Here is a 16,457-nt window from a genome sequence, read left to right as displayed (position 1 = left end):
TTAAGGTCATGTAAGGTGCAACTATCCACATCCTTGTGCATAGGACAGCTTTGGGTTACAGTCTGCCCCAAAGCTAGAGGGAGATCACCCTCCCCAAAACAACACCTCCCTGTGTTCACTTCATTAACTCCCTACTTTTCCTATTGCATTAAATCGTAAATCTTTTCCCTACTTTTTGATACTCACATAACCTAGTCCCCACATGCCACACTCCCTCCAATTATATATCATGGACTCATGACAACTCATAAATTACCTGGGAAAGAATCAACTGCCCATGAAATGTGTGCACAAATTTTCTTAAAAATGCAAAATAGGTATCATCTCCAAGTCTTTGGGCAAGGAACCGGAGAAGGAAATAGCCCTAGAAGAAAGGAAGAAAAAAAAAGATGTCTATCATGGGTTCGTGAGAAAGCTGCTTACGACGCAGCCAACTCTAACTTCCCACCAGTGCTTTCTGCACATAGAGAATGTTCTGTCTGACCTGTCCTGGGCTGCACTTTCAGATCCTTACCAGTAAGGCTGGACCTGGAATTAGGGAATTGCTACTTTGCTTTCAACTCTTCTGTTAATGGTATCACCATCTGGTTTTTCCTCGGTTTACATGAAGCCTAATGTCCATCGTGGACTGAAAGCGAGGAGGGGCCCAGCTCCTGTCTCCCTCAGCTAGCAGGAAAAGCCTTCACGACGTAAAATACTTCCTTATTCCTCCTGTCTTCTCCTTGGAACCTAACAGCAATTTTAAGATTCAGCTCTTCAAAACCGACATGAAGCAGAGAGAAGGGAAGTACAGGGCAGGGAAACTGATTCATGTCTCATTTTTGGGATATGAAGCGTTTTAAATATCAGACCCTCAGGTACCTGCCCAGTCATATGACATTACAATGTGGATAGTCTCTTTCTTTTGCCCCAGCCATGTTTAAATGTTTACATGTATAACCTAAAGAGTGTTGCCCCGTAACAACTGGCTTCTGTTGCTTACATGCACTTACCTTTAAATAATGAACCTGCATGAAGACCTTCTCGGGATTGAGCCCATGTTTGATGACAGATGATCCTGAGTCACTCACATGGCCAGTTTTCTCTTTATTGGGTCTAAAATGATGCAGTAAAATTTTGTTTAAGTATGCACATTTCTCAATAATTAGACCATAATATCATCTTATTCCTTATTTTCAAAGTTGCTCAACAGTGTCTGAGGTCTATTCAATTGTACCAGGTATAATTTAAAACAGTTTATATTATAAATTCATATATTAAACAAGGAGGGATTTATATTTGGGTTGGCAACCCGAGGTTGGCTATTGGCAATATTTTACATCATTTTATCCAAGATTAAAGCTTGCCAGACCCTCAAGGAATCTGAGCTGCAGTATGAATTATTTAAGAACCTACGGGCTTTTCTTTTGGTGGGAGTGATGGACTGGGAAATGCAATGGAAAATGCAGCTTTACTCGGAAGGGCAAAGAACTAATATCTTTTAAAAAAAAAATCCTGAAAGCCCCAATGTTATCCACTTCTCTTAATTTGCATTTAAGCAGTTAAGGTCTAAGAAATATTTGTACTCTGAAGCCACTTTAAAATATCAAAAGCAAAAACAGAAGTCATAGCGGCCCATGTTTTTAGAACAGGTAGAGGCATTAACAGCATACACTTTAACCTGTTCATTTCACAAATGAGGGAAACTGAGGCACATAGAAATTAAGACTACATCCCAGTCTCATAGCTTGTTTTGAGTCGTGGTGACATCAGCATTGAAACCAATGTCTCCTTATTATCTATCAGGGTGCTTTCCATTTTGCTCTATAGCTTTAAGTATTTTTTTTTAAGATTTATCTATTTAATTGAGAGAGAGAGAGAGAGAGAGAGAGAGAGAGAGAAGAGCTGGGGGGGGGGCAAAGGGATAGGAAGAGAGTCTTAAGCATACTCCCCACTAAGCACAGAGCCCGATGCGGGGCTCCATCTCATGACCCTAAGATCATGACCTCAGCCGAAACCCAAGAGTCGAATGCTTAAGCAGCTGCACCACCCAGGTGCCCCTATAGCTTTAAGTATTTTTAAAAATTCCTTTAAAAAATATAATTGGGTAATAATGAAGCTTCAACAACTAGCTAAAATCAAAATGAGTGGCAACGTACTTACAACTTTCAGCTATTCTAAAACCAGTCACTTACTGGCTCAACAGTCTGAAGAGCGTCACTTGGGGTGAGGGGAGGCAAGGGTTGACCATCGGGTTGGCACATCAGAAAGGGGGGGATCTTATTTTTCTAAAGTAGTGTGGTGTTACAAGGTACATGGCCTTTGGAATCCGAGAGACCTGGTGTTGAATCTCAACCCCACTTCTTACTACTTGCTACCTACTGGCAGATTACTTAAATTCTCTTACCCTCAATTTACTCACTTGCAAACTGGAAATAATCCCATCCAACTCCCCAGTTCCTGTGGGGAATAATTGAGATAATACATGCAAAGCCCCTAGCAAGAGCCAGAGCTACAAAAATTACTCAATAAACTTAATAAAATATTCTGAAGTTGTTAGCAATAAATAGGGCTAAATTCAAGGTTGGTCATCTGATGTTAGAGGCGATGAATCTCAGTGGTTCACCCATTTAATCCCATATGCTCACGGACACAAATGTGTCAGGATGCTGGACCCGAATGGAAGTGCCTGAGGATGGCCCACCTTGCCAGTCAGGACCTTTACAGTGTGTTCTAGCTGCCAAGCAAGAACCCCTGATTAAGTATCTGCAGAGTATTCCAGTACATTATCTCAGCAGACAGAAGGCACGGGACCAGCAGATTCCTAAAGTAGAGACAACAACCGGCCACCAGAGCTAACTGCATAGTTTCAATTTTTGTGCTTGATCCCTGACTTATCCATGACCATACTTGCAGCAATAACTAGTCTCTTTCATCTTCATTTAAGACTCCATTGAAAAGCACCAGCTTTATTCCTGCTCTCAAGTTTGTCCTGGGACTGAGCGTTTTTATAAAGGAAAGCACCCTGGCTTTGATAGGCAAAGCCCACCACCCTCAGCCTTGGCAGGAGGATGGCCTCTCAGAGTTGGCCTAAATTCAAACCAGCTTTCCCAGCCCCAAGAGGGACAGACTTGCTGTGAGCTTCTTACGCCTTAAGCTTTGTACTGAGACTATTAGAAGGGGAGGGACACAGAGGACCGACGTAAATCTTGGCTCCGAAAGCTGGCTTCTAGCTCAAGTTCCTAGTGACGCCTGTAGTTGGTACTTTTTCCCCCTTTGCCTAAATATGTCCTTCCAGAAAGCATCCCTCTCTTACTTTCTTCTTTCACCTTCTCCAAATGAAGAAGTGTTCGAGAAAATTCTTTTATGCTGACAGCATCCAAGGCAAATCTACAAGTCCCCAAGAGATTCCTTTTAAAGTAGACATCGTGCTGGAGAGAGCAGGGCGCAGGCAAGCTTTATGTGAAATCAGAGAAAGTGGTTTTTACGAGGAAAAGATACTCTATGAGTGCGGAAAAGGTGACTTCCATTTCTGTGCTACTCCAGCTCTCATGATGCAACTTATCCCAGGTCTAGGCAGAGAGACAAAGCACGGAGAGAAAGCAGGAAACAAATCAACTCCCCCATCATGCAAAAACAGATGAGTCTCACAGGTGAGTGACAGAAGACACACCCAAAAATTGACTACATGCCAGTGTATGATTCCATTTAAATAATTATGGCCAAGGAACAGGCAAAAGAGACCAATGGGGATACAGACCAGAGTAACCAGAATAATGGTTACCCTTGGGGGCGAGTATTGACAGAGCAAGGAAAAGGAGGAAGGTTTCTGAGATGCTGGGAATGTTCTATATATTGATCTGAGTGGTGCTTTCTTTTTTTTTTTTTTTAAAGATTTTATTTATTTATTTGACAGAGAGAGACAGCGAGAGAGGGAACACAAGCAGGGGGAGTGGGAGAGGGAGAAGCAGGCTTCCTGCTGAGCAGGGAGCCCGATGCAGGGCTCGGTCCCAGGACCCCGGGATCATGACCCGAGCCAAAGGCAGACGCTTAACGACTGAGCCACCCAGGTGCCCCCATGAGTGATGCTTTCACAAGGATACATAGTAAAAATCTACTGAGCCATCCAGAAATACCTATGTATGTTACATTTCAATCAGAAAGTTAAGAAAAAATAGATGCACGCAAAGCAGTACACGTTTTGTGAGAATAAAAGGGAATCAGCCTAGGAAAGGAGCTTTGCTGTTCACGTGCCCCGAACACAAGATGAGGATTAATGAAGCCCTCTGCACAACGAAGTATGTTTTTTAAATGACGCCGGGAGAGGCAGAAAGAACGGTGGCAGACACCACTGGGCCAGTCGCATTCTCATCTACCTGCTTTCCTGCCTCATATACTATTAAATCTGAAAAGTGAAATGCTCACTTTCCAAGTGTCCCGGCAGCTATGAATAGTCAGAAGACACGGTCCAGGCCAATGAGACAAAAGCAGACGTCTACTGTGGTTGAGGTGGGGTTCTGGGAAAGCTTTTGCTTTCCTTACGATAGACGGAAGTATGATTGGTAGATGGAGGTACAGAGGCCACCTTGCAACCAGGAGACAGTAAGTCAATATGCTATGGGGACCAGGATCCATCAAATGAAAGAACGTAGTCTTTAATGGGATCATTTAGCTGCTGGCCAGCCCAAGACTGCCTGCCCTCAAACTTTTTATTGTCTGAGAAAAGGAACTCTCATCGTTTGTTTAAGTCAAGATTGCTTTACTAGTCTATTAATTATGGCCAGATTCATTCCTAACGGATGGAGAATTGAACTAATACTAGCAGCTACCATTTCCTGTTATCCCCCCTGTGCCAGGTACTCTGCCAAGCTCTTCTTATGTACCTGGGGCAGGTACCATGAGTACGCCCATTTAAAGCACTGGAAAGTGAGGCCTGGAAAAGACCACAAAGCTAGTTAGTGGCAGAGTTGAGGCTGGAACCCGGGGTCACGGAACACTGGAGCCCTTGCTGAATGCTGAGGCCTCCCCAAGATCCGGAACCCCACAGTGCCTGTGCCGAATATGTGGAGAAACTGAGACAAGTTGCTTACCCTCCCCAAAGCTCAGTTTCCTCACGTACAGAGAGTGTGATGAGGCTCAGATAATTTGGAAGCACTTTGTAAATGTAAAAGTGTTAAGCATCTCTTGAACATTACACACCAGTGTTTATTTCCTTGGCTGGAATACATGGAATGTGAGAGATCAAGTTACCAAGGTCGTTTGAGCTTAAATGCCCTTGGTTTCTGTTGTACCTGGCACCAAATGTAACAACCAAGATTAGCATGACCTTTCCCTTCCTGCCTCCTGGCTTTCCGCCGCACTCAGAAGCAATATGGACATTTAAAGAGCTGTCAGATAGCAGTGGTATTTGATACACAGTGATTTGACTTAGAATCAACCCTCCTGAAGAAAGGACTGATCCTGCAGGAGTGTCACTAAAGGTGGGATTTGGGAAAATGCCTCTGAAATGTGCCCAGGTGTGTCCGCTTGGGTCCGAACACCCACTGCCCCGCCACAGCCCAGACGGGCTGTCTGCCAGCATTCTGCATCTCATACCCCTTGGCCATAGAAGTGAGAGCCACGAGATATCTTCATCTGTAAATTCACTACTACTGTCGTGCCTGAGCCAGAGACTAAGCACCCCAGAGATGAGACAGAAAGACGAGACAACATCCCTTCAGCATTTCAACCTGCTTGTCTGTCTATCAGTCACAGGCAAATCACAAGGTGTGAAGGGCAGGGAGCAGGACCTCACTCACCCACCATAACGGAGGAAGTGCAGAAACCGGTCTCATGGTACTTTGCTGAGCCCCAAGTGCACATGTGAAACCTATGGGGGGAAGCAACCTAACACACTGGTTAAGAGTTTGGGGTGAATCTTGACTCTGCCACTTAAGTGCCACTCGAGACACCCAACCCCATGAAGCCCGATCCTTCATCTGTGGAAAGAGGACAGACAGTGATCGTGACCATGACACCTCATTAGGCTGCTGTAGTAGCATCTAACAGCACTTAGCCTGAGTTCCTGTTGGCATCTGGTAAGCACAGCATGAATGCTGCTTTCTGGTCATCATGCATTCCGACTGGACTTCAGGGAACACCGCCGGCCCTGCCTCTGACAGGCGAAGTCCTACATGTTCTCATCAGGCGAAGCTGGGCTAAGAGTACACAGGACCTCGTTTTAGTAACCGCTTATTAGTCTAAAATCATTCCAAAATAAAAAGTATTTTAAAGAAGACATGGCACATATATGAGCCCTTCCACCTTTTCCTTTGCAAAACAGAATTTTGAGTGTAAACCCTTCAGAGATTGGTGTTTCAAGCTGCTCCTTGAAGAATCATCAGAAAACAAACAGAAAGAAACAACAGATTTCAGGTGTTGCCTAAAGTTGCAGCAAGCTAGGGCTGGGCAAATCCCTGACACACAAGCCCACAGTCTACACCACTTTTACATTTCTGGGTAAAAAAGGAAGGTGGAATGATTTGAAGTACAGGAATGTTAGATCCTCCATTTGTTTTTGCAACAATGTTCCCATCTATAAAACGTGCATCCTTGCCACCCACTCGACTAGCAGAGAGAAGCGGACAGAAAGTGGTGCACACCTTTAACTAATGATGTATCGTGTCAGAGCTACTGTTTAGCAAGTTTGATTATCTGTGTGCTTTTCACAATGGATTTAACAGTTATCCAGCCTGAAGGTTCTTCCCTGTCAGGGACCATTATCCTGGAGCCGACGCAGCAGGATATTGCTCTGGTGCTGAAAAAGGCAATTGCTAAGATGATTTGAGACAGAAGGAGGCTTCCCTCCAAGGAGCCAGAGAAAGGCGAGGACGGTATATCCTGTCCCCCTGATGGTGAAAGGGGCCAGCGGTCGGAGCCTATAGCAGGAGAGGTCAGCTGCTGAAAAAGGTGACAAGGAAAGATTCGGTAGTTAGCAGAACTGTAGAAAACACAAACAGAGTCCACAAGTTTTGATAATCAGGGTAGGGACATGAAAGATGAAATTTAGAAAAGCAGGAGGTAATGAGAAGCAATACAAAACCAAAACAGTCCTCAGGTTTTGAGTGGCCATAAATCAGAAATACCTAAGAAACAAAATCCCAGAGAAAAAAACAAAGAACAGATGAATACAACGGTCTGAGCTGTATATTACCACATTCACCACAGCAAGAGAGAATCTGGACCTGTTTTCAAAGGAGACGAGGAGAAAATGGAGGGCACAGACGCCACTCTGACTGCACAGGACGTTTCCGGAAGGTGAATTCTCAGAGGACATGTTCAAAAGATGGAAGGGGGGGAGGGGATGCTGGACAAAGAAAACAAAACAAAAACAAAAACAAAAAGCAAAGCTCAATACAAGAGCCCGAAGCTGGAAAATCCTTGCTGGGATGGCAAAAAGTCAGAATGAACCGATGCTAATGGAGAATGTCCAGGACAACGAGAGGGTCTTCAGAAGTGATGTTCAGAGCATAAGGAAGACCAGCTGGTAAGAGGTGACAGAACCAACAGAACTACTTGACTCCCACTTCGCTCCAACCTTCCCCCTCAGGAGAACGATGTACACGGCGGAAGGAGCATATTGTTCTGTGGGAACTGACGTCTGGGACAGGGGAAGGGGACTCCCTTCAAGAGTCCTGACCTGCCTCAGCTCTGAAAGCTTCCACCGGCAATCACAGACCTCTGGAGGGATCATCATGGAGACAACGGGGAAGGGACTGGTGGGGACAGACAAATGCTCTTCTGATTTGCTAAGGAAGAGGGGCTAAGAGGAGGGAAGGCAAAATTTGTGACTGGGTTATTGAACAGAGAGCTCGTGAGTGCTTAGAACAGAAAATGGTGAACTACAGGAGTTAGAGTATCGAGAGGACCACTTCCAGAAATTCACTGTGGGCATCAGGCATCCTGACTTCTAGAGGGCAGCCGGCAGAATGGATGTAGAAGCGGTGAGTGTATGGTGGTTGTTTCATGGCTTGTCAGTTAAAAAACAGAACTCGAGGCTGTTGATTAATTACTTGCTAGAACCAGGAGGGAGCAGTACTTAGGGCTGAGCCCAAAGAATGATGATGTACCGGTGTAACAGATTTGCATTTCAGTCCAAGCTGGGAGTCTAGCTGGTTGACTGGCAGCACCCACGGTCATGAACAGCAAGGACATGCTGAAATGAAGATCCAAAATTAATACGACAATAGTTAAGGACAGAGGTTTTAAAAATTAAACCTTGGCCTATGAAAGAGATTTAGTATATTAAATTGTCTGTAAACTCAACATGCAGCAAGAGGTGATTGATGTGGCTTCCAAAATAATAACCACAATGGGCCCAACAGGAGCAATGAGAATGTAGCAGGAAGGACTGCTGGGGAGGGGGTCAGACAGCATGGGGAGCAGGGGTCAAGACTGGGCTCTGGAGCCAGACTTTCCTCTACTTCCGTCCCGGCTTGCCACTTAGTAGCTGTGGAAACATGGCCCAATGCTTAACACCTCTATACATCGGTCTCCTCATCTATCACATGGGAAGGAAGATGGCCAGTACCAATCTCATAGGGCCATTTTGAGGACTAAATGAGATAACATATGTAGAGTGCTTAGAACAGTGTTTGGCACATTGGAAGCACTCAGTGAATGTTACTAAGGAGAGAAAAATGCGAGGGGATTAGAGTAGTAAGACTGCCATGAGAAGGTTTATCATAGTGGTTTAAAAATGAAATATGGTGTATGTGTGAGTGCATCTGACTTGACCCATGCCGGTCCATTCTTTTCTGGCCCAGCCAGACAAGAGAAGCAGTAACAGTTCCACTGCATTCTTTACAAGCAGAACCTCAGAGTGCTGTGTTCAGTTCAGGGGTCACATTTGGAGAAGGCCACTGTCAACGAAGACAACAGCAATGGACCAAGCCCAAGGATGCAAGGGTTCTCCCAACCTTGTATTATGTATGACAAATTTCCAAAACATGTGACCTAGTGACCAGGAAAGGAAAGACCGTGGTCTTCAAATATGTGGATGTGTTTGGGGCAGAACAAGGCAAATCCAGTGCAACTCTGGCAGTGAATGAGATGACCTGGCGGGCCTTACAGGGAGGCAGGTTCAGGGCCAGTCAGAGGAAGGCCACTGTAAGATGGGTGTACTCAACAGGGAAACTGCTGCTTTCCAGAACAGGAAGAACCAGGTCCTCGAAATCTTCCACAGAACCTGGGTGGTGTCTGTCAGGGATGTGGGAGGTTAGGGGAAATCACTTTTAAGGTCCTTTCTGACCCTAATATTCTATGATTTTCAGAGATAAAATGGCCCAGAATAATTTCAGCTGCAGCATTTAGATGTAAACCAGTATTCATCCCTGCAGTGTAGTCAGTAGGTTTGCTCTACAGCCTTGGTCATGCCAAATCAGCATCAAGGGTGATTCTGATTAAAATCAACCAACCAACAAATACCTAAATGAATTAGAGGAACTTAACTGAACTTTACCCAACCGCATGTATCTGGGGATAGATTTAGCCCAAGAATATAGGATTCAAGCAGTAAGAGGCTTTCATTATCCTGTTTCCAGTGTTGTAGTCTGGGGGAGAGGGCAAAGGAGAGACAGGTGCATATGCGGTAAACCTGAGCTGGAATCCTCATAAGCCAGGTTAAAAGGAGCCCCACATCCTATGTAGGGCTAGGGTGATCATAATGAAACGTGAGCTGTCAGTTGGCCACACACATTCAGAACACAGGAATACAGAGAACCTGGAAATTACGGGAGGCAAAAGGAGAAAAGGTAGCAAGGGAAAACCTTTCTTGTACTTCATCAAACAAAACCTATGACTCTATCCTGAAAAGAGGCAAATGAGACAAGCACTGGCTTCATTTTGTAAGGAGAGGCTAGAAGCACTTTTGGAACACCAACAGCACATTGTGCTGCTATGCGCCGAGATAGTGGAAGGGTTCGTCTCGTGACTCAAGGAGGAGCAGATGGTCTGTGGGAGCTGAGGAAGGACTTTTCCCTGCTGGGCGGAGGATAGCACAGCGCTGGGGACTGGGAGCCACAGGGGTGGAGCCTTGCCTGGGTTTGCAGCCCAGTACCTACCAGGATATAAAACAGGGTAAGTAGTTGGGAGAACAGCTCTCTTCCCAGTCTCGCAGGCAACCGTGTACGATTTAGGTCTTACATTTAACAGGCTGTGCATTAACAGTAAGACCATTCACCACAGCATTGTTTGTAAAAGCAAAAACCTAGAAATCGCCAAAATGTCCAGTGATTAACAGGTAGTTACACAGTTAGTTGTGGAACATTCAAAAAAACCTACATGTGTTGCAAATAGAACAATTAGGATTATATTATTAAGAGAAAAATGGAAGGTAGAGCATATAGTGGAAACAAATTCACGCATACACACACACTCATGCATATGTACTTGTGCTTGAGGGATGCTTTCTAGGTGGGGTGGTGATACCACAGACACTATGGAGATGTCTTCTAGGCATCCAATGCTAGAAATGGCTCCTTGGGTCCCCTCCAGTGCCCCGAGGACACCAGCTGCCTCCTGCCATAATTTCATCTGCCATCTCTCCTTCAGACATTGCTAGTCAACTCAGCTAAGGCTGAGATGATGTTATGAGATGTTATAAAATATCCAGTGATTTCCATCAATCCCTCTTTCTTTAAAAAAAATTGAGATATAATTCACATATCATAAAATTCACCATTTAAAAAAAAGTACAATTCACTGTTTTCAGTATATTCATAAGGTTGTGTAACTATCACCAGTACCTAACTGCAGAACATTTTCATCACCCCAGAAAGATGCCACACCCACTGGCAGTCACTTTCCATTCTCCCTTCACCCCAGTCCCTGACAACCATTCATCTGCTTCTTGTCTCTATGGTTTTGCCTATTCTGAATATTTCAGATAAATGGAATCATACAGCATGTGGCCTTTTGTGACTGGCTTCTTTCACTTAGCCTAATGTTTTCAAGGTGCATCCATTTTTGTAGCACGTAACAGTACTTCATTCCCTTTTATGGCTGAATGATACTCCATTGTATGAATAGAACATGTTTTATTGATCCATTCATCTGCTGATGGACATTAGAGTTGTTCCCACCATTGGCTGTTAAGAATAATGTTTCTAGGGCGCCTGGGTGGCTCAGATGGTTAAGCGTCTGCCTTCGGCTCAGGTCATGATCCCAGGATCCTGGGATCGAGTCCCGCATTGGGCTCCCTGCGGGAGCCTGCTTCTCCCTCTGATTCTCTCTCTTTCTCTCTCATGAATAAATAAATAAAATCTTTAAAAAAAAAAGAATAATGCTTCTATGAACATTTGTGTACATGTTTTTGGATGAACTTATGTTTTCATTTCTCTTGGGTAAATACCTAGGAGTAGAGTTGCAGGGTTGAATGATAACTCCACATAGAACCTTCTGAGGATCTGTCAGACTGCTTTCCAAAGGAGCTGCACCAGTTCACTCCCACCAACAGTGTAGGAGGGTTCTAATTTCTCCAAAACCTTCCTAGCCCTTGTTCTTATCTTTTCAGGATACTGTCCTAGTAGGTATGAAGTGATACCTCACTGAAGTTTGGATTTGCATTTCCCTGATGGCAAGTAGTGTCACACATCTTTTTATGTGCTTATTGGCCATTTGTGTATCTTCTTTGGAGAAATGTCTATTTAGATCCTTTGCCCATTTTTTCCCCCTTTGCCCATTTTTCAATTGAGTTATTTGTCTTTTTATTGTTGAACTGTAAGAGTTCTTTATATATCCTGGATACAAGTCCCCTCAGATATATGATTTGCAAATATTTTCTCTCATTCTGTGGGTTGTCTTTTCACTTTCTTGATGGAGCCCTTTGAAACACAAAAGATTTTAATTTCGATGAAGTCCAATTTATTGATTGTTTTCCCCCTTTGGTTACTTGTACTTTAGTTTAAGAAACTGGTGCCTAGGAGTGCCTGGGTGGCTCAGTCGTTGGGCGTCTGCCTTCGGCTCAGGTCATGATGCCAGAGTCCTGGGATCGAGCCCTGCGTCAGACTCTCTGCTCAGCGGAAAGCCTGCTTCTCCCTCTCCCACTCCCTCTGCTTGTGTTCCCTCTCTCGCTGTGTCTCTTTCTGTCAAATAAATAAATAAAATCTTAAAAAAAAAAAACGAAACTGGTGCCTAATCCAAAGGCCATGAAGACTTATACCTATGTTTTTTTTTTCTCTAATAGTTTTATAGTTTCCGCTTTTACATTTAAGTCTTTGATCCATGTTAATTTTTGTTTGTGGTATGAAGCAGAAGGTCTAACTTCATTCTTCTGCATGTGGATATCCAGTTGTCCCATGGCCATCTGTTGAAAAGACTATTCTTTCTCTCATTGAATGGTCTTGGCACCCTCATCAAAAACCAACCAACCATAAAAGAAAGAAGAGTTTGTTTCTAGACTCCCAATTTTATTCCATTGGTCTATATGTCTGTATCACATTATGTTGATTATTGTAGCTCTGTGGTAAGTATTGGAATTGAAAAGTGTGAGTCCTCAACCTCTGCTATTCTTCAAGATCGTTTTGGCTATTCATTCTGGGTCCCTTGAATTTTCATATGAACTGATCCTAAGGATCAGCTTGTCCATGTCTGCAAAAAAAAAATAGGCAGCTGAAATTTTGACACTGATTCCATAGATCAGCATAGGGAGTATTGCCATTTTAACAATCTTAAGTCTTCCAACTCATGAACATAAGACTTTTTCCATTTATTTGGTTCTTCTTTAATTTCTTTCAACAATGTTTTGTAGTTTCCAGTATATGTGTTGTACTTCTGTTAAATTTATTACTAATACTTAATTATTTTGTATGTTATTGTAAATGAATTTATTTTCTTAATTTCATTTTCAGATTACTTATAGCTAGGTATAGAAACACAATGGACTTTTACATATTGATCTTGTATCCTGTAACGTTGCTGAACTTGTTGATTAGTTCTAACAGTTTTTTGCAAGGAGGATTCTTAAGATTTCCTAAGATAACATAATGTTATCTGCAAAAGAGATAGTTTTACTTCTTCCTTTCCAACCTGGATGCCTTCTATTTCACTTTCTTGCCTAAATGCCTTGGCTAGAACCTCCAGCGCAATCTTGAGCAGAAACATAATCCCTCTTTTTAGTTTTTTCTCTCCTCAACCATTAACATGAAAGAGGAAGAAACCCCTATAAAACTGCATTTTTTAAAAGATTTTATTTATTTATCAGAGAGAGAGAGAGAGAGCACAAGCAGGGAGAGCAGCAGAGGGAGAAGCAGGCTCCCTGCTGAGCAAGGAGCCCAATGCGGGACTCAATCCCAGGACCCTGGGATCATGACCTGAGCCGAAGGTAGACGCTTAATTGACTGAGCCACCCAGGTGTCCCTACAAAACTGCATTTTAACGTGTAGTAGAATATTCTTCTTTTGTGTCTCTGCAGCAGGTCCACGCGAATACCTGCATTGTTTTTTTTTTGTCAGCCATTCTGGGTCAAAACTATTGGCCAAAACACAAACGAAATGGCAGTGTCAGGGGGAAGGGTACAGGGAGGACCAGAGTATTTTTGAATGGGAAACTAACACTCATTAGCCAAGAATGTAATGTATATCATGCTAGGACTGGCTGCATGAGTGAAATGTCCTCAGAGGATGGGCAAAATAAGAGTGAATTATTACAGATCGGCTTATGTATATGAATTATTTTTTAAGGAAACTATTTCACAGGCAAATAGGGTTATAATGAATCAGTGCCACACAGGGCAAGACAGAAGTATGCATATATACTTACAAAATTTATTTTCAGAAGAATTCACAAGGAAACGCTAGCAGTGATTATCTTAGGGTGAAGACTACAATGATGGGGATGAAATTTTGTACCTTTCTAAACTGTTTGGGTTTTCCTGTTATGTACTTTTAACTAAGCAGTGATTATGAACTGCTTTATTTCTTCTTTATGTTTTTCTAGATTTACAAAACCCTACCAAATGTAATTGCAAAAATGAAACACCGTGTACAGTAAATATGTAATTAGAGGCCTATCAAGGAGAATTCCATCCCTCCCTTAGAAATACCTGAGTGATGAGTAACCAGGCAATGGTCTAGAAAAATGAACAGGGAGTGTTATTTGAGTTCAAATATTCAGGACATGTCTGTCATCTTTGTCGGGTAGAAGAAGTGAGAACTGAGGGAGTCCCTCCAACAGGAAACAGGAACTGAGTGGGCAGTTCAGGGGGACAGAGCTGGCCTTCGGGACAGGAAAGTGCAGAGTCATTTCTGGCTAGCTGAGAGTCTTCAAGTTTTTCAGAAAATGCTGGCACAGGTAGAGCCCCGTCCTGTCACAGAAGGGTAGACGCTGTCTATACAGCTAGCTTGCTAGTGAGTGTGGCTCCAAAAAAGAGAATTAGACAGAAAAAATGGGGGTGAAGGTGTTCCCGAGCCTGAGAGATGGAGAATGAAGGGTAAGAATCGCTGGATACACATGAAGAGACCTCAGGAACTCCACAGGCCAGTGTCAGTGGTTGGAACCCAGGTAAGAACTCTCAAAGCCATAGAGGCAAGAACTGCTTTCTTCTCAGGGCTGAGGTCAGATTCTGCACAGAATGCTGGGGAAACTGTACCGAGTGGAGCCAGAGGGGACACCAGCCCGGTCCTAATGTAGAGATTAGACCAGAAGTAGGTTCCAGGAAGGTATGAAGATTCCATTTGTCTCAGAAGCATTGCCAAGTTAATTCTTACCTCAAGCTATTGGTTTGAGCATCTTTGTTTAATGTTCAAACTTTTTTTTTTTTTGGTTTGTTTTTGCTTTTAATCCCATCTTTTCATTTGTAACCAGGCATTCTTGTCTCCCCCATGCCCCTCCCTTTTTAAACATCCTCTTAACTTCTTAATAAAATTAACTTTTTGAGCATTCTAGCCAATTGCAAGTTTGTCAAGAGGAAAGTAGGTGTTTCCAGGCTCTGGTGGGTAAAGAGACAGGAGCAGGGTGCCTGTATGGTCACCAGGGAAGGGTGGCAGCAGTGAAAGAAGAGACAGAAACCAGAATAAACCAGAAGAGAGAGTGGGGCTAGCTGCAGGGGCTGCATCCTTGTGCCCTCTGTCACTTGTTGGGCAAACATTGACCAGGTGTCAGAGGGTCGAGATGACAGCCCCTAATATGTGTTGAGTATTTACTATAGGATGAACCATTGGAAATTGATATCACTGAGCCTTTTAGATCCACCAAAATGGCAATTCTCTGTGATTCAACCCATTACATGTATTCTAACTGATTTTTATATATTCATCACATTACCCCCCTCCACTCACCTATAAAGTAGAAACTATTGTGTGTATATTCCCATGTTATAGTGAGGAGACCAAAGCTCATTGTACTTGTGTAACTCTCTAAAGGTCACACAGCAAGTTGAGGAGTCAGGATGGGACTCAAATCCAGCCACTCTGGCTTCCAAGCTTACTCCCTAAACCCTACACTACTCTCCTGGCTTGAGACCTGAAGACCAACAAGCTCGGGAGAGAGCCCGGGCCTGCATTCTCAGATGGTTTTTCTCTAAAATGAGGCAGGACACACCAGGCTTTGGCCAAGCAGGAACTGGGACTGTTGCCTTTCACTCTGTTAAAGTCATAACAAACTTCACAAAGCCCACATATTCAACCACTTCCTTTACTGGGTCAATCCTTATCTGCGATTAGAGAAAGCTCTACATCATATTATTAGAAGCCTTCTTTGAAGCTGTACTGACACTTCAACCAGTTTTGAATAGCGCCAAATGAGCAACTTAGAGCCTCAGGCCAATCAGGAAGAGCATCCCAAACTCTTCTAAACCAAGGTGTGGGTTCCTGAAATGGCCACCCAATTCCATCTGGCTTCTAGATAGACTCTGTCTCTCTGGTCATGTGTGATCTCACAGGCTGGGTAATCTTCCCAGAACTCCCATTTTCATTACGTCATTCCTGGAACTGAAAACAGCTCCCCAGTGCCTGGATGGTCACGTGCAAACTCTTGAATCTGACCTCTAAGGAACTCCATTACTTAGCCTCTCCTTCCCTGGCCCCCTTCGGTCTCACAGGTTCCTGATGTCTATCCTCCCCAGGAAGCTCATTCTCACTTAATGCCCATTTCCACAATTAATCTTCTGTTTATGCCTGCCAGGCTTTGCTCCTTGAATTCCCTTCCTTCCAGCCCTTTCCCAGTCTCAATGCCAACCCTTCTTAACCATCCCAGCTCAAACCTCACACCTCCCCAGCGGCCCTTTCTAGCTAAGCCTACCAATAGTAACCTCTCAGGATGCAGCCTAGGGTTTTTCTATCTACTGTGTTGAGACCAGTATTTCAACTCTATGTAAATAAGATAGAAAGAACCTCAGGGACAGAGATGTGTCATCTATGACATTCGTTTCTTCAACATTTATCAAGTACCCATTCAGTGCCCAATCCTATGGTATACAGAGGTAAAAAAAAAAAAAAAAGACA

At 43.6% G+C, this 16,457-nt stretch overlaps 1 protein-coding gene across 9 annotated transcripts in view; it reads right to left on the bottom strand.

Annotated features, from left to right (window-relative positions):
- Positions 1-16,457, bottom strand: part of AOPEP (aminopeptidase O (putative)) — a 347,107-nt gene that overhangs the window by 120,085 nt on the left and 210,565 nt on the right. For all 9 annotated transcript variants that reach the window (XR_012374760.1, XM_073880702.1, XM_073880706.1 and 6 more), the window contains 2 exons: positions 993-1,095; positions 257-364 (listed from right to left, as the gene is read on the bottom strand). Coding sequence is in view for 8 of the 9 variants with exons in the window: in XM_073880702.1 (XP_073736803.1) it covers positions 257-364; positions 993-1,095 (211 nt within the window). In the remaining variant the exon portion in view is untranslated. The remainder of the gene's footprint in view (positions 1-256; positions 365-992; positions 1,096-16,457) is intronic.

This window comes from Callorhinus ursinus, unplaced genomic scaffold (genome assembly GCF_003265705.2).
Source record: "Callorhinus ursinus isolate GAN/ISIS: 27379988/994484 unplaced genomic scaffold, GSC_fseal_2.0 scaffold39, whole genome shotgun sequence".
NCBI lineage: Eukaryota > Metazoa > Chordata > Mammalia > Carnivora > Otariidae > Callorhinus > Callorhinus ursinus.
The sequence above is the reverse complement of the archived record's forward strand: the minus strand, read 5'-3'. Positions and strand labels throughout refer to the sequence as shown.